Raw genomic sequence first — 25519 nt, 5'->3', positions numbered from 1 at the left:
AAATGTAAGTCCACGCAAACAGTCATGTGGGTGTCGTGCATACAAGGGCGTCTGGATACGTGCTAACTGGCGAATGTGGGGAACAACGCGGAGCACACAGCACGGCAGCAGAAGCAAACAAGGCAAACAACAATCATTAGTTTCTCTTATTTAGTTACATCGGAAAACAACACACGCGCACAAATCCCCGCGGCTGAGTGCTGGCACGCACAGCCCGCGCACACCTCTTTAGCCCAGAGTGGTGTACGCCAGCGCGGATACGGCGAGCAGCAGCGGGGCACACACCCACGCAGAGCCGCTGCGGCTGCCGTCGATTTCGCGAAGAAGTGACGGCGCGCGGGTGGTCTTCGTCGTAGTAGGCGCCTCCACATTCATGGCCGTGCTACTTGGTGCCTCTGGCGCAGTTGTCGTCGTCGTCGTCGTCGTATTTGGCGCCTCTGTGATCGTGGTACTTGGTGCCTGTGTTGTAGTGGTGGTCGTCGTCGTCGTATTACTTGGTTTTATTTCCGTATTGGCTTTTTTTACAGCCTCTCTCGCACTGGCAGCATCTGGTTTCTGTAACGGACCGGGGATTTCTTCCACATCCTGTCCCTTAGTGTTCACCGAACCTGATTGCCCCGCCACGCCAGCTTCCGTGTTTAGTGTCTGAACCTCAACGGAGATAGCTTCTGTATTTGGCGTGGTAGTTTCCTTATTTCGTGGCCCATCCTCATTTTTCCTCACAAATTCCGGTTCCGCGCCAGTGCCCGTGCCTACTCCCCCTTCCGCCCTGGCCACACCCGTTCCCTCCGGAGAAGATGACGGTGAATCGGGGTCTTGAGCTGTCACGCACACGGACGGGCAGCAGCACAGGGCAAGCACCAACAGGGCGCACAGCAGACGGCACGTCATCATCGTGAGTGTGGTCGTTCAGTGGTGTGGAGCTGATCTGCACAGTGAGGGACATGGAGAGCAACAGGGGAGACGAGAGGTGCGGCAGACACACACAGAGGGCACACATGAGGAGAGAGGGCAGCAGCCAGGCATGCACCGTACGCCGCACACCACGCACGACACACACTCCAATCCACGGCAACAGGCACACACACACACACACAGCCCTGCCGCAACACCAACACACAGATGGAGGAGGGAGAAGCAAACAGGAGCGGAACACAAGGCTCCACGCATGTACATACGGCGAGAGCGGTCCGTCTTGTCGGCACCCCTCACGGAGGGTACGCACACACACACACAGGAGAAGGTGCAGCGCACACAGCAACACAAAAGCAAAGTAACAACAAAAAAGGAAGATCCCCGCACGCCACGTGGATTGTTGGTCCACGGGAAGCGCAGCCTATATTCATCACAAAAACAGTTCAGTTGCCTTCGGCCTTCGTCCATATTCTGCGCACACTCAAATTCATGCAGGCCCGGGAACCACCGCAGCAGCAGCACGCATACGTGAAACTAAGATGCAAAAAATGGGAGGTGGTGTGGAAGACCGCGGTGCTGCCGTCGCTGTCGGTGGTGGTCGTTGTTCCTTTTTCATTGTTGGTGAATGATGTTGTCGTTAATTCTTCCGGCTGTTTGACTGAGAGTGATGTTAAAAAGAGAACTGGTGTCCTTACACTCCGTCGATGCCTTCCATGTCCCGTCGATTTCTGTGCTCGCTGGTGGTGTGGGTAGGTCGCTGGAGTAGGTGGGGCGCTGACAGGGCTGCCAGCACCATCTGATTGAACTTGGTCTGCTGTGTTCTCGTCCCCAGTCCTACTGCACCAGCTGCTGGGGCGGTGCAGCGGTCATGCCAGAAGCACCAGCAGTGCGCTGGGTGTCGGTCGCATCAATCAATGGGTGTGCCCGCAATCGACAGGAACTTGCATCGACGAGGGAGTCTGCACCGAAGCTCGGGGATGGGGAAACAAAGACGTCAAACGGAACAGTGCATGCCACCCCAGAAAATCCGCAAGGCGTATTGGCGCGGGCTGCGTCGTGGTGTTGCGGTGAAACGTCGCGTAGCCGCAGCTCTCTGCACCCTCCCGGTCCGTGGAAGAACGACGCGGCAACTCCCCAGCTGCGCGCCCCCGGCTGCGGCCTCGTTCCCCAGCCCCACAAGGAGATACTACGCAAAAGAGAGGTGGCGGTCTGGCTCGGCACACACCCAGCAGCCCCCACACCTCGGAGGAGACGCATCAAGCACGCATTGCACACACACACACACGCTAAACACACGAGTGCAAGCTTCAAGAAAAGAGAAAAGAGACAAGCATTTTATGAGGCACCAGTTGGTTCGCTGCGAGGTCGCGGGGTGGCAGCCTTTGCGGCCCCGCAACCGCCGGAGCCCTCTCCGCGTGGCGGGCGGCAGGGTCGGAGCGGGGCGACGGCAAAACAAATCTAAAAATGCACCTGCACCAGCCGCCTCCCAACACGTTTTTCTTTTCTTTTGAAGGCAAAAACAAATCCATTAAGAAACGGAGTGGGCCGAAAAAACGCGTCGTCTGCCACTCGGCCCCGTCTGGCCACACATCCATCCCGCTGACCTTTGCTCTAAAATACAACACGCGCATCGCAATCGCTCCCTCCCCCCTCAAAAACTCCTCAAAATAACAAAAAAAAAGTAACAGTGCTGGGGAAAGTGTGCGGGACGCGGCTACTCACATGTCACATCCGTTTCAACCTTCTTTCCTTCGCTTTCCACCAAATAAATCCAATGGCCCGCACATCCGCCCCCACCGCCGAGTGGAGTCCTTTAAAATCAGAGACCCCCGGCACCCGCAGAGGACGCTGTGGCAAAAAAAGTGAAACACACACCCGCCACGCATCCGCCCCGGGCCGACGCGGCGGCTCGACAATCCGTCGCTGCCGAGAATCAATGAAATATCAAAGTTTTCACCGTCGCAACTGCCCCCGGCCCGAGATGAACGACGCAACATACGCAGCGGGAACGGGATGCAGAGGCAGGGCGGCCAAACACAGGGGAGCGCTGTGCGCACGCAGACACCAGCAGATGCTTCCAAATAGGACCAGCACGTAGAATCAAAGGTGCAAAAGAAAAAAAGCTCGCACACGGGTAGAGAATGCACACACACACACACAGAGAGAGAGAGAGGGAGACAAAAGAAAAAAAAATAGCGTCATGCACAAGAGCAGCCGCTGAAATGTCGGGTGCGGCGAAGCGTCGCATCTCCCGCTCCTCGGGCCCTCTCGTGTGAAAAAAAAAAAAAGAAGAAAGAAATAAACGGCAGAGCTCCAAAAAGAAAGAAGAAAGCGGATGACATTCGAGACGGCATAGCAGCCAAAGGAGAAAAGAAAAAATCACTAAACAATCGTTTTTGGAGAAGTAAAAAAAAAAAAATGGAAGAATTTTAATTCAACGCCATCCTCATTTATACTCAGAGGTAAATAAAAATCAAAACAAGTCAATAAATACAACTTTTCGCAGAGGATCCTCGTGGGACCTCTAAAATTCGTGTGTCTCTTTGGCGCCAAGAAGAAGACACACACACATAGATACATGCACGCACATATGTCCCTGTGTGTAGGCATCCATGTATTTACTTCGGCCTATTAACCCCCCGAACGTTCATCGGTTATATTCCACCGGAACACTTTACTCGCTGCTCCCACACACCCACCAGCACTCACCCTTCATTTTCACCGACACACACCGGCGCTGCGCAAAGTGCCACCAGCGCCCAGTAATCGTTAGGAAGAAAACAATCCGCAACTCCAGTCTTTTTCGCAAGACTGCAACGTTAACGGAAAAAAAGAAAGAAAAAAACACGCCTCCACGTCAGCAATCGCGGACGGAGAGCCAGACATTACTTTTTATATGGCGTCTTCCAATAAAAATAAAAATAAAAATACAACAAAAATCAAAATCAAAATCGTTCACAAAAGTCTTCAAATATTTCAAAGCAAAGCGCAAAAAAAATATTTCTTCCCGCCGGAGACAGCAACAACGCTGGTTTAATATCAGTAAAGAGCCGCAAAAACCCAAAGCCCCAGCAGAAGTAACAGCACCCAAGACACATTCTCATGCACAAAGCTCACCTCCTCACTTTCCTTCTGCGATGAACTTTCAGAATTGGAACTGTCGCCTCCGCTTCCCTCCTCAGACGCACTCGCAGGCATGGAACTGTCGCCTCCGCTTCCTTCCTCAGACGCACTCGCAGGCATGGAGCTGTCGCCTCTGCTTCCTTCCTCAGACGCACTCGCAGGCATGGAGCTGTCGCCTCTGCTTCCTTCCTCAGACGCACTCGCAGGCATGGAGCTGTCGCCTCCGCTTCCTTCCTCAGACGCACTCGCAGGCATGGAGCTGTCGCCTCTGCTTCCTTCCTCAGACGCACTCGCAGGCATGGAGCTGTCGCCTCTGCTTCCTTCCTCAGACGCACTCGCAGGCATGGAGCTGTCGCCTCTGCTTCCTTCCTCAGACGCACTCGCAGGCATGGAGCTGTCGCCTCCGCTTCCTTCCTCAGACGCACTCGCAGGCATGGAGCTGTCGCCTCTGCTTCCTTCCTCAGACGCACTCGCAGAATAAGAGCTGCCATCATCGTATTTTGGGCCTGCCTCGCCGACCATGAGCCATCTCATATGCTTGGAATTGAGTCTTCGGTTATACAAACGGGCGTTGAAGAGTGACAAATGGCTGGATTCTGCAACTTCCCCACTCTCCCCGTGGAATTGGATGTGTGAAATACTGTTTGTTTGGAGAAGAGACCCCTTGTAGGTGCCAAGGTAAGCCGCCCTCGCGTTAATGTACAAATCCCAATGGCCCGTGTCGTGTCGCAGCACCACCTGACACGGTTTTTCTGGGTCCCACCCTGATGAAAGTATTTGTCTGCCGCCACCATGGATTACAGTCATCCACCTCCCATCATGGGTGTAAAACACACCAAATAGCACAGTCCTGTCATTGTCATCCATCACCACACGAATCAAAGGAATGGGGGTGCGTTTCTTCGGCTCATCGTGGATGACCGCCATCACCACTAGAGTGAACCTTTTGTGTAAGAAATGGTACGGTTGATTCTGTCCACTTCGGGCAACAGGCCACCCCGCCCCTGCTCCGGGTCCTTCAAACGTCACTCCATTGGAGAACCCTCTCACCGTCCCATGAACAGTCGCGTTCACGCAGAGGTACTCGTCCATCCACTCACTCCCAGCTAACAGACCAGACAAATAGCCAACAAGCCCGTCAGTAAGAATGGAACGAATACACATGCCCCTTCTCACCGGGTCGATAGTGGCAGTGGGTCTGCACGTTCTTAAGGCTTCATCCAACTCCTGCCACCTCTTCACCACAGTCTCTATCCGCTCCAGCTGCGTAGTCACGTGCACAGCAACAAGACCGTATGACCCCTCACTCTTATTCTCGTAAAGCGAAATCAGACCGCCCCCACTGCTATACAACAGGGAACCGGCAGCAGCGTCATCAGCTGCATCGGATATCGGCCCAGCATCATGCACACGTGCACCGTCCGTCACCCAAAGATGAAGCCGACCCCTACCTTTTTTCTCCTCCAAATACACTGGCGTGGTAACAAGCAGCACTTCCCTTCCCTCAATGGTTACCGTGGTGAGGCCACAGCGAACGCCATACCCTTTTCGACCATACGAGTTGCCCCACACGCGAGTAATTGGCCTACCACTCATGTCCCAACTTATCCCAGAGTCAATGGACCTGAATACTTCGTAATAGCCGGCAGCGCAAGAAGTAATCAAAATTAGATTTCCTTCCAAATTCGCGATGGATGGTTCCTTGCAGTTAATACCTGTCGTACCGGACGAGAGCTCCCATGCTTCCATACGAATGTTGAAACGCATGGACAGTACAACACTCCTTCCATCCTTTTCTACTGCCTGCATGGGAAGCACAAGGTAACCGTTCTTCGTCACAACACCCGATCCTCCGCCACCGATCACCCTCTTCAGGAATTGAGTAAGCCCGATGGCCACAGGGTCCACCGCACGGATATCACCCCACATGATTTTCTTCTGCCCACCATCCTCAGTGAGAGTTCCCCGCGTCAGTAAAAGCCTCCAGCCATCTGCATCGGCAGCCTCGTCCCCAGACGTCTTCTTCTCGTAGTCCCCAAGGGCCATGTAGACACTGTCGCCGCTCACAATTGTCGTTGGCTGCATCCTTTCTCGTGTCCTGATCGTACCACTGGCGGCATCCACAAGTTCTACGAGAGACACGCCTGCATCCATCGCCGAGATCGCCTTTGAGCCACCACCGTCCGTCTCAATGTGCGTTGTTGCAATCGCAGCATGGCCGCAGGCTCCATCCCTTTCACTGCACTGAGCTTCAGCAACGGCAAACACACCGCCGGCCACCTCGGCAAGGCTGGGAACACGAAGCGAGTCGGCTGCCGCCTCGGATCCAGTCATTTCGTGCCATTCATAGGGCGCCGGTTTCGTTCCGTGAAAAGGATCAACGGCTTTCCCTTCCCCACTACTTCCATCAGCGGACGCAGCTTCACAGCCGCAGCAGCACATCATCACAACAAAGAGGAGGAGGAGCGGCACCGCAGAGTAGAAGAGATGCCGCGACATGCTGGGCCTCTGCGGCTCACTCTCTCTTCCTTCCCTCCTCCCTCCGCTGGATCCGGTCACGCGGCGACGGTTGTGTGTGCGGTGCGCCTTCACTGCAGCAACACGTGAGAGCATACAAATATGTGTGTGTGGGCGGTGTGTGTGCTGTTGGTCCTTTCAGAGCCTTCGAATTTCACAGTAGCGATTCGCGCTTGTTTTCCCTCTATGTGTGTGAAAAAGTAGAGAGAGAAGGAAGCATGCCAAGCAAAGAGACAAGACAGTGAGCACAGCCACCCATCCACAGTGAGTGGCATCATCATCCCCGCCGCAGCCACTCCCAACAACAAAAACTCACGCGCACAGACACACGGAACAGGAGAAGGAAGAACAGTGCACCGGGAACACACAGCGACTGCCACCACCAGCAGGATCCACGGCGGGTGCTTCCCCCACGCGTCAACACACACCAAGGAGCGCCCACACACGAAACAACCGGCAGGACGCAAAAGGACACAGCCGCCCTTCGCACCACCCATGCGCTGCCGCCGGCGCACATCGCACCGCACAGCCGTGAAATCCCCAACAACAAATCCACAGCGGGAAAGACGCGTCGGCACGCGAGGCTGCAGGGCGGGAAGGAATCCGCACTCATCCCAGGCACCCTCAACAACACACCACCTACCGGCTGCAGGCCGCCACCCGCACGCCCGCAACACTTCAAGGGGACGGAGCGCAGGCTACTTTCCTCCCTCCTCGCAACGCACCGTCGACTCGCAGCACGCCAGAGATAGCCACCCGAAGCCGCGGCTCCCATGCGTCACGTGGCCACATCAGCGCCGAAAGTCACATCACGGACTGCCATTCCTCCACCGCTAAAAGCAAATGTCACCGCTGGCACAGCACCACAGCACGCAGAGGTAACAGAACAGCAGCACACGGCCAGCCAACATCATCACCATCATCACGGCTGCAGACACACAAACAAAGCAAAGAAGTTCATGTCAGCTGCGTGGACCAAGAGCCATGCACGTAAATTAGCCTCACCGCAACGAATTGGCATCCCTGCTAGGCCGGCATCGTCCAAGTGCATAATGGCCAGCGCATCTTCTGGTCGCAGCATCGGGAGCATCCCAAAACGCAACTATACAGGCGCAAACAAATCCGCTCCTACCGCGTTACACGAAATCGCCTGCACTCCCGGCGGCACCACGCCAGGCGGCAACGTCCAGCCACATCGTTCGTACTCGTTGTCAAGGGCGGTCGCGTAGCCGCAGCTCTCTGCACCCTCCCGGTCCGTGGGAGAACGACGCGGCAACTCCCCAGCTGCGCGCCCCCGGCTGCGGCCTCGTTCCCCAGCCCCACAAGGAGATACTACGCAAAAGAGAAGTGGCGGTCTGGCTCGGCACACACCCAGCAGCCCCCACACCTCGGAGGAGACGCATCAAGCACGCATTGCACACACACACACACGCTAAACACACGAGTGCAAGCTTCAAGAAAAGAGAAAAGAGACAAGCATTTTATGAGGCACCAGTTGGTTCGCTGCGAGGTCGCGGGGTGGCAGCCTTTGCGGCCCCGCAACCGCCGGAGCCCTCTCCGCGTGGCGGGCGGCAGGGTCGGAGTGGGGCGACGGCAAAACAAATCTAAAAATGCACCTGCACCAGCCGCCTCCCAACACGTTTTTCTTTTCTTTTGAAGGCAAAAACAAATTCTTTTAAAAGCGGAGTGGGCCGAAAAAAGCGTCGTCTGCCACTCGGCCCCGTCTGGCCACACATCCATCCCGCTGACCTTTGCTCTAAAATACAACACGCGCATCGCAATCGCTCCCTCCCCCCTCAAAAACTCCTCAAAATAACAAAAAAAAAGTAACAGTGCTGGGGAAAGTGTGCGGGACGCGGCTACTCACATGTCACATCCGTTTCAACCCTCTTTCCTTCGCTTTCCACCAAATAAATCCAATGGCCCGCACATCCGCCCCCACCGCCGAGTGGAGTCCTTTAAAATCAGAGACCCCCGGCACCCGCAGAGGACGCTGCGGCAAAAAAAGTGAAACACACACCCGCCACGCATCCGCCCCGGGCCGACGCGGCGGCTCGACAATCCGTCGCTGCCGAGAATCAATGAAATATCAAAGTTTTCACCGTCGCAACTGCCCCCGGCCCGAGATGAACGACGCAACATACGCAGCGGGAACGGGATGCAGAGGCAGGGCGGCCAAACACAGGGGAGCGCTGTGCGCACGCAGACACCAGCAGATGCTTCCAAATAGGACCAGCACGTAGAATCAAAGGTGCAAAAGAAAAAAAGCTCGCACACGGGTAGAGAATGCACACACACACACACAGAGAGAGAGAGAGGGAGACAAAAGAAAAAAATTTGTTTCTGCTACCCAAAAAAAAAAGCCGATTGTGGGAGAGAGCTATTAAAATACTCTTTGAATAAAAACTTAACCCTCACATGCTCCCTCACGTATTGCCATCACACGAACACTCCCCACCCCCTCTGTTCCTTTCCCCTCGGGGAGTTGTGTCCTCTATTTCCTCCGCACAGCCACAGAAACAAAAAAAAAACATCTTCGGTCCCATACAATCAACAAAAAACCCACAAAGAAACAAGTCGCTGAGTGCGCACAAACACACAAAATCGCTGCAATATATAAATATATGGAATTCACAACCAAACGGGATACGCTGGTCGCCATGGAATAAGGTTGTTCAAAAGCCATGAGAGGACAAATATAATAGACACGCCAATCAACACAGGGAATATAACAAAAATGTAACCCCCATCCTTCTGTCCATTTTCGTAAAAGGCTGCACTCACTGCCGTTGCCGCACTGGACGGTTGAAACCAACCAAAAATATGGCAAACAGGGGCAAGAAAAGCCACGGCAAACACGCTAGCCAGTAAATGCCCAAGGGGCTGCTCAAGAGAGTGCGTTGCATGAGCAAAAGAAAGGCCAATCAGCGCGGCAAGAAGATGTGAGCCTAACAGTGCCTGCGGCTGCGCCCCGGGTGCAGTTGTAAAACAAGCCGTCAGAGCGCACGACGCCGCAAACGCCGGCAAGTACGCCTGCAAGCCGTGCGGCTCGAATCCATACACGTCGGCAACTCCCAGCGTCAGCATGATGACTGTAGTGAACAAAAAGGTCGGGATGAGGTCGACTGACGGAGCAAAAAACGGTGGTCCTTTTTCTCCCGCCCCACGCAACCGCCTAAGATACACCAAAAAGAAGCGACTTGAAGCACTCTCCTCTCTGGGTCCCACCGTAGAGCTGCTAGTGGACACGGGTGCGTTTACAAATTCCTCCCCAATCGCTTCCATTACCATCCCAGTGTCATCATCGTCCCGTGAGAAGGGCATGAGCACGACATTTCCGCCGCCGCCCTGCTGGCCCTCTTGCATCTCCTCACTGTCATTCCTTAACATCTTCTTGTTTACTTCCCCACCACCACCACCACCACCACCTCCTCCTCCTCCTCCTCCACCCCCCTTAATGCACCAGACACACTAATCGCACAAAGACATGTACATGTATGTAGTTACAAAGGGAAAGAACGGAGTGGAAACGGCAACACAACACGGATGAACACGGACACACAGAAATACAAATAAACACACACACACACACACACATACGCGTGCACTAAAAATAATTAAAAAATAAAAATAAAAATAAAAATTTTACCAAAAAAAAAAAAACAACAACAACAACAACAGAAAAAACAAACAGAAAAGCCATAACTCAAAGCGGCCTTCCCACATTCACCCCTCCTCCTTTTCATTGCCCTTTCCCACACCCACACACACACACACACAGTCACAGTCACATATATATATATATATATATCAAACGCGTTCTTCTACTACCGCCGGGTTCCACCAGCAAAAAGAAAAAAAAAAAAAAGGAGAAATGGGTCAACGAGACAATCAACTAAACGCATATAAGTCAACATCCACTCTGTTTGGTAATAATATAAGAGAAAAAAAAAAAGTGGTAAAAAAAAAAAAAGAACTGACTCGCCTCCCCTTCAATATATTTAAAAAAAAAAAAAAGTAAAGTGTTATATCGGCCGTCCACGCTTCAAATGAATGCCTTCTGCATGACCCTCCTCGATTCCAAAACAATTTCTGGAGGCGGCGCCAAGTTCCAACGCCGTCAAGTTGCATCAATTACACGGGAAATGGAAAAGAAAAGAAGAAAACAAAAAAAGGGCCAGAAAAGGACATCTAACAACAACAAAAAGATGAAAAAGGAGAAAGAGCAAACTACGCACAAAGACACAGGCATGTGTCAATTTTCTGCTTTTCAGGATTTACGTGCATGCATCCTCTCTCTCCCTCTCCCTCTCTCCTTTTTCCCACCTTCATTCTTTGAAGGTGTAAAACGTTGTTCGATGTTCAGAAGAAAATAAAAGAAGAAAAAATCCTTTTACGCGTTTGAGCACTTATATGCGTTGCCATTTGTTGTCTTATATCCGGAAATTCGAATAAACTCCTGGGCTTCCTCTGGCCCGCACGAACCCGCCGCGTAGGGCAGTACCTTCACCTCCCCGCGATCAATGGCGTGGAGAAGCGGTGTGTAAATCCGCCATGCAGCGTCCAACTCGTCTACACGAACAAAGTTGGTCGAGTTCCCGAGAAGAGCTTCGTGAATAAGACTCTCATACGCATCCGGAAGTGTAACGTCGTAGCGCCGCTCGTACGTGAGGTCAAGTTCCGTCTGATGGGTATCGTTCAGCAGCCCCGGTGTCTTTGCAGTGAGTTTCAGATACATCGCCTCCGACGGCTGGGCGCGGATCACAAGTTCATTGCGCTGCGTGCTTTCACCGAAGGGACGTATTTCGTCCTTGAACTGAATACGGATATCAAGCAGACGCTCTTCGAGTGCCTTTCCGGCCCGGATGATAAAAGGGACACCGTGCCACCTGTCATTGTTCACGTGCAGTCGAAGCACAGCAAAGGTGGGGCAATGGCTGCCCTTCGGTACAGAGGGGTCGTCAAGGTAGCCAGGTGTAGAACCATCTGCGGAGGCCGTGTACTGACCCAGCACACACTCTGCTGGGTTCGCAGGGACCACTTGTCTGAGAACTTGGACCTTTTCATCACGGATGTCCTCAGCACTGAGTGAACGCGGCTTTTCCATCGTCAATAAAGAAAGAATCTGTGTGAGGTGGTTCTGGATCACGTCACGGATGATTCCAATACTGTCAAAGTACCCACCACGTCCCGCCGTGCCGATTTTCTCCTTGAATGTAATTTGGACGCATGCAATGCTGTTACTGTTCCACAGCGCGCTAAAAACGCGGTTAGCAAAACGGGTGACAATAATATTCTGCACCATTTCCTTCCCCAAGTAGTGGTCAATGCGGAATACCTGGCGTTCATTGAAGAGAGGCTTCAGCTGATTTGAGAGCTGCTCGGAGGTCTCCGTGTCCCGGCCAAAGGGCTTCTCAACAATGAGACGGACCCAACCCAATTCTGGCTTTTGCATCGCCCCTTTGCTGAGACCCCGGCAAACGCCCACAAAAACGGAAGGTGGCAGCGCAAGGTAAAAAAGTCGATTTCCCCCTTTTTCCGGCCCCTGGAAGGCCTCTTCCATCCGAAGAATCCTCTCGTTCAGGCGTGCAAAGTCCTCGTCGCGATCATACGACCCGGTCATGTAACTGATCCGTCTCAAAAAGTTACCCACATGACATCCGCGCTCATCCAGACGAGTAAAGAATCCGGCAAGAGTGTCCTTTTTCCACTTTTCCACATCCTCCATTGTGGAGCGGGCATACCCGAGAATGTTGACATCCCGAGGTAGCATGCCGTTGCAGTATAACTGAAAAAGCGCCGGAAAGGTCTTCTTTTTGGCCAAGTCCCCGCTTGCACCGAGTACCACGATGGTGAGGGCCCGACTTCGCAATTCCGGTGAGACGGCATCGGGGATGCGTTCGCACACTTCCCCCCTCAATTCCGCTGCAACCTTTTTGGCGTTCTCCATTAAATATTCACATAATTCTTGCGGGTGGTCCCGCAGCGTTCGTTCTCGAAGCGTATCAAAAAATTTGTCCACCTCCTTTTGGAAGCGGCAGCGATTCTCCGATCCACTCATTGACCGTGACGGTTTCCTTTCGGCTCAAACTCTCCCGTTTAGCCCCCCGGTTATGGGGGAGAAGGATAAGAAGTGTGTGAAAGAAGCCAAGCAGTGCCACACCGTGCAGGGGCTCCAGGATACGCGCCTCGCTCTCGTTACTCGTCTCTACTCCGAGCGGAAGTCGTCAACAATAAAAGAAGAAAAAGAAAAAAAAGATGGTAATAATAACAATAACACCAAAAATAAAATAAAATGATTTTACACTAATTCTTCCTTTTCTTGCTTGCTTCAATCTGTTACAAAAGAAGAAGAAAATGAAATAAAGAAAGATGGCACATTCATTCATTCACGTCGCTTAACTCCTCTAAAGGAAAGGAAAGGAGGAGGAGGAGGAGGAGGAGGAAAAGACATGGTCAATGATTTAATAATACACATGAACAACACACATATATCATTGCCGGTATTTATTATTATTTATTATTTTTAATTTCCTCTGCTGGGAGTGACTTGAGACTGTCGGTTCCAACGTTAAGGAACTTCTGATGAGTTTTCTTTTTTTTTTTTTTTTTTAGTCATAAACGGTGTTTTCTTCACACTTCTGTGGTTTAATAGCCACTCGTGGCCAAAAAGAAAAAAAAAAAAAAAAAAGGCTCCGTGAAAGAAGGAGATGTTCAAAATCCCACACGTGTCATGCGTCCACGGACCCACGCAGCCCGGTGTTCTCCAAACTGACACGCACCACACACGCACACATGTGTGTGTGTGTGTCTGTTGGTGCCATGACCAAAGCAGCAGCGGCCTCTTCATCATGGAAGCCAAGACAAAAAAAAAAAAAAACATCCCGTACGTGATCCCGCATTCCGGAGACGTCTCCCTGACGCCCATCGGGGCCACAGACGCTGCCGTCTTTTGCACCCACGTGCCACGAAATCTCCGGGCCGCCCATCGCCCTCAAATCGACAAAACACCACCGCGGTGAGAAGACCATAATTCCGCGTATTGAAATCTTCGGGTGCTTTTTTTTTATTATTATTATTTCTTCAGCGACTTCAGTGCATTTCGTCCTTTATCAAGCCCTTTGTTGCCGGCGCAGCTGCAGTCTGGGTGAAATCGCATCAAAGCGGAATTTTAGGGCTCCCATCCCTTTTTCCGACAGTCCCATCATCCAAACCTCGTGCCATTGGCAAGCCGCAGCAAAAAAAAAAAAAAAAGAGGCCCTCTCCTTTAGACATGCCCTCGGGGTGCATGTCATTTCAATGCCCCTTCCTTATGCCTTCTCACATCAAACGGCGGTGCCTTCGTGACTTTTCGTCCCGAAGGAAAAAGATAACATCAAAGCCACAGTGGCACTGCCCAAAAGGCATTGCACCGGTAGTGCTGGCAAGAGTTTTAGCCTAGGCAATGAAGACGACAGTACTGTGCCTTATATTCCGATTTGGATAACGCGTACTTCAAAGAAAAAAAAAAATTCCAAATGCCCCAATTGTAATTTCTTGGCACTCACACACACACACACAAAAAAAAAAAAGGAGAAAAATCAAAAAGAGCCAATAGTAAAAACACATTTTCAGACAGAATACATTCCGTCAGTCAGCCAAGGAGAAACGGGGCATGACGGATCGGCAACAATAAATAAAAATCAAAAAAAAAAAGAGAAAGAGACACCACAGGGAAAAATAAAAGACAAATAATAAGAGACATTCAATAACAACAAATCAATAGCAATATGCATTACAGCCACACCGCTAGCAATACAAATAACAAGAAAATACATACAGGTGTAATCAGTACAGTGCTGGTTATTTTGCCCGGGATGTGCCTGACATAGCTGCCACGGGTGACACGTCCTCAGTCCCCGCCCTTGTGCCTTCATTGGATGATCTTCCCAGCCCCTCCTCCCAAGTATAAGTATTCTCCAGGCCATTGCGCGGCACCGACAATTGACGCGGAATCATAATATCGAAGGTGGGTGGACTGTAGGCCCACGACCGCGTCGCTTGGTGAAATGTGCGATTTCCTGCGGGTAAAACAGAAGTGGTTTTGTGTGACTTTTCCCCATCAACAGGGCTTACGCCCTCCTTTGAAGTTCCTTTCCCACCCAACGTCGAGAACACAAATGAGCCCTCAGGATTTTGAAAGGAAGCGTTTAAAGCGCGTTGCCGCTTAGACCCCAACGAAATTGCACTAAAGGTTGAAAAAAGCCGCTTCGACGTCTCTCGTGCCGTCTTGCAACCGTCCTGGGATGCCATGATTATGTTTTGATAGTCCTCGTTTGAACACAATCCATCACTGCCATCGCCCCCCAGAAATTCCTTTTGTGTAGAAATAATATTCATAACTACATCTGTATTGATAAAAATAGAGACATCTTCATCTGTCCACCCCTTCCAGATGTCTATCAATGCTTTCTGAAGAGATGGAGGACAGGGATTTGGCTCCGGAGCCAATTCAATATCATTCGATCCCATTTTAAGAGGAATGATGGTGCCACAGCCTTTGTTGCCCGGTCTACTGTAGATGGAAAGACGAGAGCCTTGGAGTAAATATGCCGCCAGCACAGCAAAGGCTCGTGCGCTGGTATCAATATGCTCGAGAGGTGGCAGCTGCCCCACAAGCACCTGTTGAGAAGAATGAGCCAGCAGCGTGGACGTGATCCCATCATCCTCTCCCTCGTCCACCAGGTGGGAAAGATTTGCCAAATGATCCAGCCTCAACATTTTCCCCGTGTCCAACGTGGGGAGGGAACTTAACGAAGAAGATGGTGTCACGTACACCTTCAATGTGCATTGGCGTCGCAAGAACTGCAAGAAGGGTATGACACAATTGAAATATGCCTGATATTGTTCCCGCTGCGATTCGGGTGGTGGGGGGCGTTCAAGCGCCCTCGCCCGCTGCAGAATGCGCCGAAATTTCTGAACAATCAAACCATTTCCGCCGCTGCTGGAGATGGCCATTTTATTGCCGTTTACGGGGGCTCCTTCCGTCGTGATGACAATGAGGGCAAAGTTCAGCAGCGACTTTGTTTGTGCGTCAAGTCTCAGCGTGTCACCGACAGACCGTGAAAAGACTTTAGAGGAAGACAAGTGCGCCGCCAGATGATTGTTACTATTCATGGCCGTGCCTAACGAAGATTTATCTACCGCGGCGGAATTGCCTAGAAACCTTGCTGCTTGGGGATTCATGCGCGACAAGGAACCGTGGTCGCCTGCCTGCCTGGACTGTCCGCTTTCCCTTTCCGCTGATGCGTTCACCGATGCTGTGCGACGATGCCGATTCTCCTCCAGTGCCGTTTGTTGCGATACGGCGGGTGCAGGGAATGTGATGAGGCTACGCATTGGGCTGGGGGAGATAAACGGCGTGGTGGAGAGCGAGCCCGTTCGTAGCCTCTTCCTCTCTCTCTCCTCCGTGACAAGCACCACCCGCGACACGCGCATGGGACGACACAATGTCAGTACCTGCCAAAAAACACTCAACGACATTTGACGCCGCCACAGTTTACGCAGGTGTGACGGAGGGACACGCAGCGTCAGCGGGTGGATGAGAAATGCCGCCAGGAGGAGAAGAAACAACAACGTCTCCGTGGAGAAAACAAGTGAGGCGGTGATTGTTGACATAACACACGGCAATAGCCACCGTTTGGCCCGAAGCATGCGTGAAAACAAAAAGGCAAGCTCAAAGTAGCAGTCCGCCAAAAGGCCTTGTGAAAAGAAAAGTCGCGCACGCACCATGCCGTTGATGACGTGATTCTGGCACCCGTACAGCACCGCCTGAAAGTCATCCCCCCGCTTCGCCAAAGAAATGGCCGAGTCCACGCTGCGATCCATTCGAGAAGGCATGCGATAAAACAAAACAGCCATCCGTGTTATAGAAATTACCTCCACAAGAAAACCAAGCATGAGACCCATCTCCAACACATCCGTGAGAAAAACAAACATGACAATGCAAAAAAGCAGAGCCGTCCTTGTGGTATGCCGCCACGATACGGCATCGCTCAGACAAAGCACGGTATGAATAAACACCATGTACGGCACAAGCAAAAAGTGAGCCACCGGGGAACTCATTTGTTGTCGCAGTTCTGCAATTCTCTCCTCACTCCCGTTTGCCTCTGCACTGCCGTGTACATCGACTGTGCCATCCACGCCCTGAGCGACGGTGGAGAAGGGGCATGCGGGCGTGGCGCCCGTACTCCGGCGGGAAAAAGTAAACCACGGCAGTAGCGACTTTTCACCAAAAATGACACTGGCAGTCTGAAGTGTCAACACGGCACTTCCGCCAACATCCCTCCCAAACATACCGTTGGTGGCAATGGTGTTAAGATTCCGGGCCTCCACAGCTGACATCATCCCTTGCTTGGGCTGCAGTTTCACGCTGACGCCCCCGTTTGTGATAAGAAGTTCCCTCATACCAATCTTTGCCACCCCAATACAAAGGCTGTTATCCTGCATGTTAAAAAAGGAAGGGTAGGAGGCCTTGAGGAGCGCGTATTCTTCTCTACTAAGCTCTGGTACAAGTTGCACAAGACGTATTTTTAAATGTCGCTTCGCCACAGAAATAGGGAGGGAGGCAACAATGACTTCTCCCGTATAACTGCAGTATCGCTTTGTGCGTATCTCGCTGGCATCCCAGTTTGTTGTCACCTGCTTTTCATGCTGTTGCCGCTCCGCCTCGCCGCAAAAGACGGAGCTCTCAATGCAGACAAGATTCTCAAAGACCAGTTGGATCTTCAAATGTGGCTGAAACGACCTCCTCGCACGCCTGTCCCCTTCAGGCAGTGTGACAAGCGCCCGCTTTGGCTCCAACTCCAGTAGGGAACGATCCCTCAGTTGATGCATTCGAATAAAACTCTCCGCATCAAAGGCGCATATCCTCTCAATGCACGAAATACGAAACTCCACATGCATTAGAAAAGGGAAAAATGACAATGAAAAAAAAAAAAAAAAGAAAGAAAGAAAGAAAGAAAAGTAATAATAATAATAAAATGTCTAAATCACACTATTATAAATCTATTGTTCAGATCTTCTTGCCTTCCACTTGAATGACTGGACTAAAAATTAGATACATAAAGTGAAAGTGAAAGGGAGAGAGGGAGAGGGAGAGAACGTGCAGAAGAAGTTGATTAGTGAGAAAACAGCCACGGCACAAAGGATTTCGTGCATGTATGCATGTGCTTTTGTGTGTGTGTGTGTGTGTGTGTTTTTGAGGGAGAGGAGGAGGCGGGATCAACATTGCATACACAATTAAAAAATAAAGATGAGATAAAATAACTAAATAATAAAAGTCATGTCATCTCCACTTTCCGTGTCCACATGCCTCAGGCCTTAGGAAGCCAGCCAATGAGAACGTCAAGAAGTCCGAAGATCTTCATGTTCTTCACTGGAGAACCGAGGACGAAGTTAAAAAGATGGCCCTCCTCCTCCATGAGAATTTTTAACCGCCTTGTCTTTCAATGAAGCAAGGCCATTATGGCTGTGTGCACAAGAGACATCAGCGACGGCCTGTCATCCCTCTCTTTCCCTGCCTGCCTGCCTCCCTGCCTCCCTGCCTCCCTGCCTGCCTGCCCCCAGCAGCAGCCTCAACAGCAGCGGCAGCAGCAGCATTTGCTTCCTACCTACAGACTCATGTGCAGGTTGTGTACATGTATACAAAATATTGCCTTCTCCACCGTGCGATGGTATCCAAACCCGCCCTTATTCCCGTATAAAAAGCAAAGAAGAAGAAAAAAAAAATAATAATAATAACACAACTCAGGCTTAAATAAATATATTTATATTTATATTTATATTTATATAACACATGTGGAAAGGCTCTCCCCTTTTTTTCGGCCTCTCTTTTTTCCCCCTCTTTCCAATTCAAAATGCACCACATGTTTATACAAGCATCAACACACACACACACAAACAAATATATATTTATATTTATATTTATATTGCTACCACAAGAAGGTCAAATGCAAGCCCTCCAAAAAAAAAAAAAAAAAAACGCACACGCAGAAAAAAAGTAAGAAAAAGAAAAAGAAAGAAAGAAAGAAAGGTACGGAAGGTCGTCTTGCACCGTTCTCTACTTAAAACCGTGAATCCTGGGGACGCTGGTACCCAGGCCTGGGACGAGGGATGGGAGGGATGTGGGAGAGCGCACTGAGACGTTGTGAGACATCAAAAATGTCCGCACGCTTCACTGGATCCTTCACTAACATCATTGTTCTCACAATTTCTACCACGGGCTTGAATTCCTCACGGGGGACCTCCTCCAAGTTGCCCTCTCGAAATCTTCGTGGGATGCCGTCCATAATTTCCATGACATTGGCCTCAAATGGCATCTCAAAGAAAATCAGTAAATAAATCAAAACCCCCAGGCTCCATATATCACACTTCGTGTCTACCCGCTGCCGTGACCAAAGATCCAGCGACTCGGGCGGGCGGTAAAGCAGCGTCATGCGTTCACCCAACTCCGCCTCGGCTATGGAGACATGAAGCGCATTCTGTGGTTCATAATATAAACGTGAGGCACTTCCAAAGTCGCACAGTTTCAGATTTTGCGAGTCCTCAAAGAGAAAATTCTCTGCTTTAATATCCCAGTGAGAAACCGGAGGCGACTGGCTGTGCATGTGGGCAATGACACCCACGACAACATGACTGATCTCGTACACCTCACGAATCGTAAAAGACTGCTTCACCGCCATGCGTATGTTGATATAATTTGCCAGCGTAGGAGCTTCGGAAAGCTCCATGACAATCCAAAGCTCTGGGAGAATAGGCCCTGGCCGTTTCACTATATCCGAGTCATAAAATGTAATAATGGAAGAGTGTGGACATAATGAGCGATGTAATGCCACCTCCTCCATACACTGTGTCTTGTATTGATGATCCTTTAATGTAAACCGCTTAAGGGCAATGAAGTTTCCGGAGCGTGTATCCCGGCCCTTGTACACGTAGGCACTGCCCCCCTCCCCCAGTAACCGCTCAACGTTATACTCGACCCCACCAACGACAACACGCGTAGGGTGTTTGGATGAGCAACAAAACGATCCCAAGTATGAGAGGAACCTCCTCATACCATTCGAACATGCCGGGAGAGTATTTCCCATTTGATTACACAAAAATAAATAAATAAACTAAATTTAATTTAATTTAATTTAATTTTAAAAAAATGAAAAAAATAAAAAAAAACAGAGAGTACATTGCAACAGGACAAAAAAATAAAAAATAAAATAAAATAAAATAAACCTTCATTTCTTCATGTCTCCCCCACCATGTCCGGAGAAAAAAAGAGAGAGAAGGTTTCACCGTACACATACGCCAATGCCCTGCCACCCCCCCCCCCCCAAACTCCCCCTTTTTTCCCCCACAACGTCGTAAGGAAAGAATTGTGTAACAAAAAAAGTCATAAAAATACATCCAAAAATAAAAAATAATAATAATAAATAACATGCCCACAACAAACAAACCCAACCCGATGAAAAAAAAATATATTCGCCTGGGCTGCTGGCCGGATCCTGAAATCATCAAAAGAAATCAAACAAGAAGGGAAAAGGGGGGCAGTGGAGAGGCAGTGGGTTCGCCACTCCCTCGATGTTTGCTCCAAGTAAATATTGTTCCGATAGCCACTCTCGCGACACGGTGCACCTTGTTAGGATTGGAAACACTATCGCTTACCAAGTGGCAGACCTTGGGCTCCGCCAGCCACAAGGCCTCGCCGCGAGGTGGGAATCAAAAAGGGGGTGGTGGGAAAGTAAGAAATAAAAAGTAAAGAAAAATCCGTCCTGTCGCTATCGGCTCCCTGGTTCCTTCAATCACCGTCCTCCAAAAATTCATAAGATAGAAAAGAATCGTGCAGAAACATCTCCGTTTCGTCAGGACATATTCATTTGGGTGACCAGCTCCCCCGCGAACATCCCTTTCACAAGTTAAAAAAAAAAAACGACAAATTCGGGCGCCTTTCTGTCCCCATTTTGCGGCATCGGCCTCGTAATAAAGAAACACGTCCGTCCTTCCTTTGCGCGAGGGCCAGTGAGCAAAAGCATGACAGGAAGAGACCAATGGCGGAGAAATGTCGCCTTCATGAGCTCCGCAGCAAGTTTTGCCGCCCCGTCCTCAGACGCCGTGGAAACAGTGGACGGAGAGGCCCATTCACACCAGCAGTAAAACAGCAACAAATTCACCGATATAAAAGTGCAAATGGAGACCTGCGGCCACACACACAAAATGGGTATTCATGCATCGTGTCCGTCTTTTTGCACCGAAATTGGTGGCGACAGACGGTCGCATATTTCTTTTTACCAAAAGAGCGGCGTTCAATAGGAAACCCCACGCAAACGTAAAAATAGAATAACACCGTGCTCAACAACAATGTTGCGCGTTTCGTGAGCTGCGTGCTGTCGGTGTGGTTCGGCGATCCCGAGGAGGTCGTGAGTGGGCGAGTCGCCCTGGTATCACTGTCTCTTTGGCTTCTGCGTCGAAATTTTATAATGCATGCGGCCTGTCACTTATTTAGTAATTGTATTAGCGGACACGGGAAAAGGGTTCATGCCAATTGTGTGGGCAAACTGGGAGAGAAAAGAAAAACATCTCTACGTGGTGCATTCGGGCCCCCACGGAACCTTTTCTATTGCGTGAAGCGCAGACTTCTTCATCTCGTCGGCCGTCAAATTTCATTCTTCTGCGTTAAACCCATCCCCCGAGAGATGTTGGGGCCCCACCCCCGCCGGCGGGACGCATTCCGTCGCCTCCAATCAGCATCGTGCGGGCTTTGCGCCGCCCAAACAAGGAAGGCGCATGAAGCAAAATTGTTTCGGCAAAACATGGGAACGGAACCACCGCTTTCCCACAACCAACGCGCCCCACACTCGTCGGGTCAGAAGGCCCTGAAGCCACACCCTCCGCAAAGACGCCAACCACGTGCTTCATATTTTCGTGGTTCCTTGTGGACTTTGACGTTGGCGTGAAATTGCAGTGCACCCGCCATCGGGCCACGGTACGAACACAACTGGACGTGAGAATAAAAAGAAACGCAAATGAGGTTGAGGGGAAAATAGTCGTGGGAGAGGGGTACACAAGAGAGGGAACAACATAAAAGAGCGCATCCAAAAAGCCCATGGGCACCATTCAAGGCACGCTCGGTCCGGGCCAAAGACACATTTGCCCAAACGGGAGCACAAGGAGCAGGGCAGCGTCAATTAATTCAAAAAAAAAAAAAAAAAAAAAACAGCGACGTCTCGATCGCAGTCATGCATTCCACAAAGGGGCGTTTCATTCTCCTCCCCTCCCCTTCTTGCTTGCTAAATAAGTCCAAGCCATTCCGCCCAGCCCATTCCGCGCCTTCCGGGAGTTGGGGAAGGCGGCCGAGGGCTTCCCAACGCCACCTCCGTCAATTTCGTTGGCGGACAGGAGAACGGTGGCGACGGCGGCAGGCTACCACCCCTCCTTGCGACGGGTCTCCCTGGCGGCACCGGCACTGCTTTCTGAGGAGAGCCCGCGTTGCCCGCTGGTGCTTTGATGGGTGGTGGCGCCAGACGCGCAGCAACACATTCCCTCGTTTGTTTTTCAGCCGCCGACAATCGCAGTTGGTGTGCCTCACGTCGCAACCGCATGACCTGCGATGCCAAATATCTTACATTCTCCACGGTGGGCTCCAGGTGGTCACGCACATCATCGTCCCACGTGTCCTCCTCTCCTGGGGCATGTGTGCTGCCACCTCCGTCCGGTACCGTAAAGGATTCGCTGTCACCTGCATGGATAATGTTGTTCTCCAGAGCTTTGCACTTCTCCACCCAGTTGACGTCACCCCCCAAACACTCCCCAAGTAACCTCACAAAATTTACCATCGCCTCAAATCTAGACATGTCGCCCAGTTGCTTCCATGCATCGTACTTAATACGCTCACGCGTCCACCACATAGACGGCGCCGCGCCCGTGCATGGACCATGCTCGGCCTGCTGCCGCAGAGCGTAGAAAAGAAGCTTCTGCTTGTCGTCAAGCCGTGCGGTTGACTCAATGTCCCCAAATTCATGGTCAAAAAAACGTGCTACCTTAAAATATTTCTCTGGAAAAGCGTAGTCCATGTGCGCAACTCTACTGCTGTGGCTGCATCCTGGTTGAGAGATGAGTCGAAGAAAAAAGGGCATGATGTGGAACACGCACAGGAACACAAACACCAGAGTCCCCGCAAACCCTTCGACGCCACCACACCTCTTTTTAGATTCCTTCAATTCTCTCCCTCCTCATTTAGGCGCCCCCGCGGCCTCCTCCCCGGCCAAATGCAAACGCATCCAACTCCGCACTGCACGCTCAGGTCCGGTCCCCATCTCCCCTCGGATTCTCAAGAAGTTGGGTTAGGCGCATCCATGCGCGTCGGGAATCCCTCTCTCTTCCTTTACCTCCTCCCACCCCCCTTGCCTCCCTCCTTTTATGCACATAAACGCACATACATATATAGGGGACATGTGCGCACCAAGAGGGCGGTTTTATATAAGAAAACCGCTCAAAGCATGGCTGCACAACGTTCATGGCGTTGCCGCAGTGAGAGATCCACGGCCCAACGGGAGAGAAAAGAGAAAAAACAGTAGGCCCAATAAAATCAGCGTCGTCTCAGTGTAAAAAAACGCCGAATACTGCGGGCCACCGGCAGATGATGCCACGGCAAACACCACAATGAATGTTTCGCCCGTACGCATTACAAAGCCAGCCAGAGGACGCAGCAAAGACATCATGCAGGAGGGTTCATGCTCCGGTTTCCCTTTGGTACCCGCAGCACTTATTTCCCCCGAATAGTGTGGACCTCACATGGCGCCTGCTTCTTACCAGATCACCAAGCAAAAAATACTCGGCGGGCCCGTTCCTTGGCCCAGAGCAATTTGGTCGACGCACACCCGTCACACAACGACAACACCGAATTGTGGCAAAACCCTTTCGCGCCATCGCACGCCAGACGCGGTCTGACAATTCAGGGGACCTCCAACGGCTGTCCAAGTAAACACCCGGGCCTAGATAGCGAGACGCGGCGTCATGGAGTCGGCGCTCCCTCCGCAGCAACGCACCATGACGCAGGCGAAACAGGCTGGGAGCCGACAGAGCCACCGCCACTTCGACGGCAACGGTAGAAACACCACAGCAACCAGTACCCTCATTGCTCGCCAGACAAACAACAGCATCCGCTCCAACTGCGGTGCGCGCAATAAAAACACACACGTGAAACATGCGGCGCCTACAGCGTGTTCGCATAAGACCCCGGAAGACCCCATCCAAGTACGCACACACCACTTCCGTGGAAAATAATTTTGCGAATTCCACATCTGCGGCTCGCTCTGCGTCGATAATAATCCATGCAGACAAAACTGACCATGAAGTCGGGAGGAACGGCGAGCAGGTCGACTCCTCAACAACAACGGCCTTGGCGTCCGCAGAAATATCTGAGAACGACTGGGCCGTCCGCGCAACCTATGCCCTGCGCCTCCCTGCCAACGCTCGCAAAGATGTATACAACAGCGGCACAACGGCAACAACTGCGAAGTCAACAACGGCGTCGAACACCTCCGCGTCGCGAAGCTCACCACCGTCCCGCTCGCCACAAAAAAGACGCACCAGGACCCTTCTCAGGCCAAATACCGCTTTCATTCCCCTCCGCTTCAACAGCGGTGCGTGTTCGCCAGGCAATCCACACAGACGCAAGCAGAAAGGCAAAGAAGACAACAACAGCACCCCAAGGCCTAATAACGCAGCAAAAAAGGTCAACACACACTCGCACGCAGAGGCTGGTGCAATTCCCAACCCTGTGGAAATAAGGCCTTGTAGCGACGGGCACAAAACTTCTGTTGGGGACCGCCAACATCGGATCCACATTGTCCACGCGCTCTCAAAATTCCACGGTTGTGCGTCAACGGCATCTGTTCAATCCTCCCGTGACAGTCCGGATGCACATGGTACACCGATGACTTGAATTCAGTCACCACTGGCGTTTCTATTGCCGCATTTCCCGCGGCATTGCACCGCTCCATCTCCCTAATGCGCTGACAACGCTGCTCAAGGGAATGATGCATCATTCTCCTCGAAACCTCATCTCGGGAATAGAACCGGTACATGTTCTCAGCGTACGTCTGAATAGCGGCAGCCAGTTCTCACACCAAAAGAAGCTTGTGGTCCACCTTCCTCGTCGTTAGCGAATCATTACGAAGATGTCGAAAGGCACCTCGAACTTCCTCCGCCACTATTCCCCGCCAGGAGCGTCATGGAAAGCGGTTTCCCCTTTTAAGAAGGGCACGGTAGAGACGCAGCCTCCCTTGTCGCCCGTATACATCCACAGACAGTTCCACCGCACAGAATACGCGCCTGTATTTTATACGCATATATGTATGTATGTTTTCTTTGGAGGAAGTGGAGGGTCCAACAGCACGCCGCAACTCCCCTCCACGTCAAGGCGGATCACGCAGCAGGGAAACCAGCCCACATAGAAGAAGTAAAGAAAATGCCCCACCTCAAAAAACCCCAAACAAAAAGAAAGAAAAAGAAAGGACAATACACGCACACATATATACATGCATGCGCATATTAGAGTGGCCAACCGTTCCACACCAAAAGCAAAGACGAAGCCCCACCTCGTCCTACAAAACACCCCTTCCCCTAAAGACGCTCATAGACTACATTGCAGAAAAATTGACAACAACAAAAAAAAAAATGGTTATCCGTGCCTGGATGAGGCCCTGTTAAATATTCAAAGAAATATCACAAAAAAAAAAAAAACGATGGAAGGTGACAGTTTGGCTTACTGCACCGCCCGGCATCCCCCCACACTTCAGAGAGGACGGATCCAACACCCATACACAAGTCAAAAACCAAAACATAAAAAAAAATATAATAAATAATTCACATGTTGTAATAACCGGAATCTTTCTGAACTGACGAGGCGGCAGTATTTGGGGGGGGGGGGGGG

General features: G+C 51.2%; 7 protein-coding genes and 1 pseudogene across 7 annotated transcripts, besides 56 other annotated features; all 8 read right to left on the bottom strand.

Moving 5' to 3' along the window:
- Positions 1-333: part of a sequence feature (heterozygous, non-Esmeraldo-like haplotype) that runs on past the window's edge.
- On the bottom strand, positions 229-894 carry Tc00.1047053509287.100 (mucin TcMUCII, putative; the record flags this gene model as incomplete). Its single annotated transcript, XM_814970.1, has 1 exon — positions 229-894. The coding sequence occupies one exon, from the start codon at positions 892-894 to the stop codon at positions 229-231; it is 666 nt and encodes a 221-aa protein (XP_820063.1).
- Positions 334-426: a sequence feature (areas not merged during assembly with more than two copies in the genome that could not be assigned to a particular haplotype).
- Positions 404-426: a microsatellite.
- Positions 427-483: a sequence feature (haploid, non-Esmeraldo-like haplotype).
- Positions 484-820: a sequence feature (areas merged during assembly that could not be assigned to a particular haplotype. This can correspond to areas where the two haplotypes were merged or to regions with more than two copies in the genome that were merged during assembly.).
- Positions 821-2851: a sequence feature (areas not merged during assembly with more than two copies in the genome that could not be assigned to a particular haplotype).
- Positions 2852-2856: a sequence feature (heterozygous, non-Esmeraldo-like haplotype).
- Positions 2857-3851: a sequence feature (areas merged during assembly that could not be assigned to a particular haplotype. This can correspond to areas where the two haplotypes were merged or to regions with more than two copies in the genome that were merged during assembly.).
- Positions 3824-3867: a microsatellite.
- Positions 3852-4109: a sequence feature (areas merged during assembly that could not be assigned to a particular haplotype. This can correspond to areas where the two haplotypes were merged or to regions with more than two copies in the genome that were merged during assembly.).
- On the bottom strand, positions 3955-6651 carry Tc00.1047053509287.80 (trans-sialidase, putative; the record flags this gene model as incomplete). The annotated part of the gene is made up of 1 exon (XM_814969.1): positions 3955-6651. The coding sequence occupies one exon, from the start codon at positions 6649-6651 to the stop codon at positions 3955-3957; it is 2697 nt and encodes an 898-aa protein (XP_820062.1).
- Positions 4110-4153: a sequence feature (areas merged during assembly that could not be assigned to a particular haplotype. This can correspond to areas where the two haplotypes were merged or to regions with more than two copies in the genome that were merged during assembly.).
- Positions 4154-4461: a sequence feature (areas merged during assembly that could not be assigned to a particular haplotype. This can correspond to areas where the two haplotypes were merged or to regions with more than two copies in the genome that were merged during assembly.).
- Positions 4462-8607: a sequence feature (heterozygous, non-Esmeraldo-like haplotype).
- Positions 8608-8878: a sequence feature (haploid, Esmeraldo-like haplotype).
- Positions 8879-9088: a sequence feature (areas merged during assembly that could not be assigned to a particular haplotype. This can correspond to areas where the two haplotypes were merged or to regions with more than two copies in the genome that were merged during assembly.).
- Positions 9089-9283: a sequence feature (areas merged during assembly that could not be assigned to a particular haplotype. This can correspond to areas where the two haplotypes were merged or to regions with more than two copies in the genome that were merged during assembly.).
- On the bottom strand, positions 9187-9945 carry Tc00.1047053509287.60 (hypothetical protein, conserved; the record flags this gene model as incomplete). The annotated part of the gene is made up of 1 exon (XM_814968.1): positions 9187-9945. One exon carries the CDS (start codon positions 9943-9945, stop codon positions 9187-9189), a length of 759 nt encoding a protein of 252 aa, XP_820061.1.
- Positions 9284-10716: a sequence feature (heterozygous, non-Esmeraldo-like haplotype).
- Positions 9962-9984: a microsatellite.
- Positions 10112-10155: a microsatellite.
- Positions 10164-10199: a microsatellite.
- Positions 10208-10261: a sequence feature (T-rich).
- Positions 10312-10335: a microsatellite.
- Positions 10347-10366: a microsatellite.
- Positions 10550-10572: a sequence feature (AT_rich).
- Positions 10717-11063: a sequence feature (areas not merged during assembly with more than two copies in the genome that could not be assigned to a particular haplotype).
- On the bottom strand, positions 10949-12616 carry Tc00.1047053509287.50 (glucose-6-phosphate 1-dehydrogenase, putative; the record flags this gene model as incomplete). The annotated part of the gene is made up of 1 exon (XM_814967.1): positions 10949-12616. The coding sequence occupies one exon, from the start codon at positions 12614-12616 to the stop codon at positions 10949-10951; it is 1668 nt and encodes a 555-aa protein (XP_820060.1).
- Positions 11064-11213: a sequence feature (heterozygous, Esmeraldo-like haplotype).
- Positions 11214-11901: a sequence feature (areas merged during assembly that could not be assigned to a particular haplotype. This can correspond to areas where the two haplotypes were merged or to regions with more than two copies in the genome that were merged during assembly.).
- Positions 11902-13168: a sequence feature (heterozygous, non-Esmeraldo-like haplotype).
- Positions 12977-13001: a microsatellite.
- Positions 13060-13088: a sequence feature (AT_rich).
- Positions 13146-13168: a microsatellite.
- Positions 13169-13710: a sequence feature (haploid, non-Esmeraldo-like haplotype).
- Positions 13223-13246: a microsatellite.
- Positions 13615-13636: a sequence feature (AT_rich).
- Positions 13711-18478: a sequence feature (areas merged during assembly that could not be assigned to a particular haplotype. This can correspond to areas where the two haplotypes were merged or to regions with more than two copies in the genome that were merged during assembly.).
- Positions 14398-17499, bottom strand: Tc00.1047053509287.30 (hypothetical protein, conserved; the record flags this gene model as incomplete). Its single annotated transcript, XM_814966.1, has 1 exon — positions 14398-17499. The coding sequence occupies one exon, from the start codon at positions 17497-17499 to the stop codon at positions 14398-14400; it is 3102 nt and encodes a 1033-aa protein (XP_820059.1).
- Positions 17524-17558: a microsatellite.
- Positions 17770-17792: a microsatellite.
- Positions 18112-18157: a microsatellite.
- Positions 18160-18194: a microsatellite.
- Positions 18315-18336: a sequence feature (AT_rich).
- Positions 18349-18388: a sequence feature (AT_rich).
- Positions 18479-18629: a sequence feature (heterozygous, non-Esmeraldo-like haplotype).
- Positions 18498-18526: a sequence feature (AT_rich).
- Positions 18587-18628: a microsatellite.
- Positions 18630-19478: a sequence feature (areas merged during assembly that could not be assigned to a particular haplotype. This can correspond to areas where the two haplotypes were merged or to regions with more than two copies in the genome that were merged during assembly.).
- On the bottom strand, positions 18660-19682 carry Tc00.1047053509287.20 (protein kinase, putative; the record flags this gene model as incomplete). The annotated part of the gene is made up of 1 exon (XM_814965.1): positions 18660-19682. The coding sequence occupies one exon, from the start codon at positions 19680-19682 to the stop codon at positions 18660-18662; it is 1023 nt and encodes a 340-aa protein (XP_820058.1).
- Positions 19479-20046: a sequence feature (areas merged during assembly that could not be assigned to a particular haplotype. This can correspond to areas where the two haplotypes were merged or to regions with more than two copies in the genome that were merged during assembly.).
- Positions 19693-19712: a sequence feature (AT_rich).
- Positions 19713-19737: a microsatellite.
- Positions 19738-19764: a sequence feature (AT_rich).
- Positions 19798-19820: a microsatellite.
- Positions 19995-20022: a sequence feature (AT_rich).
- Positions 20047-20851: a sequence feature (areas not merged during assembly with more than two copies in the genome that could not be assigned to a particular haplotype).
- Positions 20064-20503: a mobile genetic element.
- Positions 20852-25519: a sequence feature (areas merged during assembly that could not be assigned to a particular haplotype. This can correspond to areas where the two haplotypes were merged or to regions with more than two copies in the genome that were merged during assembly.).
- Positions 21778-21799: a microsatellite.
- On the bottom strand, positions 21873-22718 carry Tc00.1047053509287.10 (hypothetical protein, conserved; the record flags this gene model as incomplete). Its single annotated transcript, XM_814964.1, has 1 exon — positions 21873-22718. One exon carries the CDS (start codon positions 22716-22718, stop codon positions 21873-21875), a length of 846 nt encoding a protein of 281 aa, XP_820057.1.
- On the bottom strand, positions 24356-24886 carry Tc00.1047053509287.5 (annotated as a pseudogene).
- Positions 25429-25453: a sequence feature (AT_rich).

This window comes from Trypanosoma cruzi, genomic scaffold (genome assembly GCF_000209065.1).
Source record: "Trypanosoma cruzi strain CL Brener 1047053512465 genomic scaffold, whole genome shotgun sequence".
NCBI classification, from domain to species: Eukaryota; Euglenozoa; class Kinetoplastea; order Trypanosomatida; family Trypanosomatidae; genus Trypanosoma; species Trypanosoma cruzi.
Note: the sequence above shows the minus strand (reverse complement) of the source record. Positions and strands in the feature narration are given on the sequence as shown.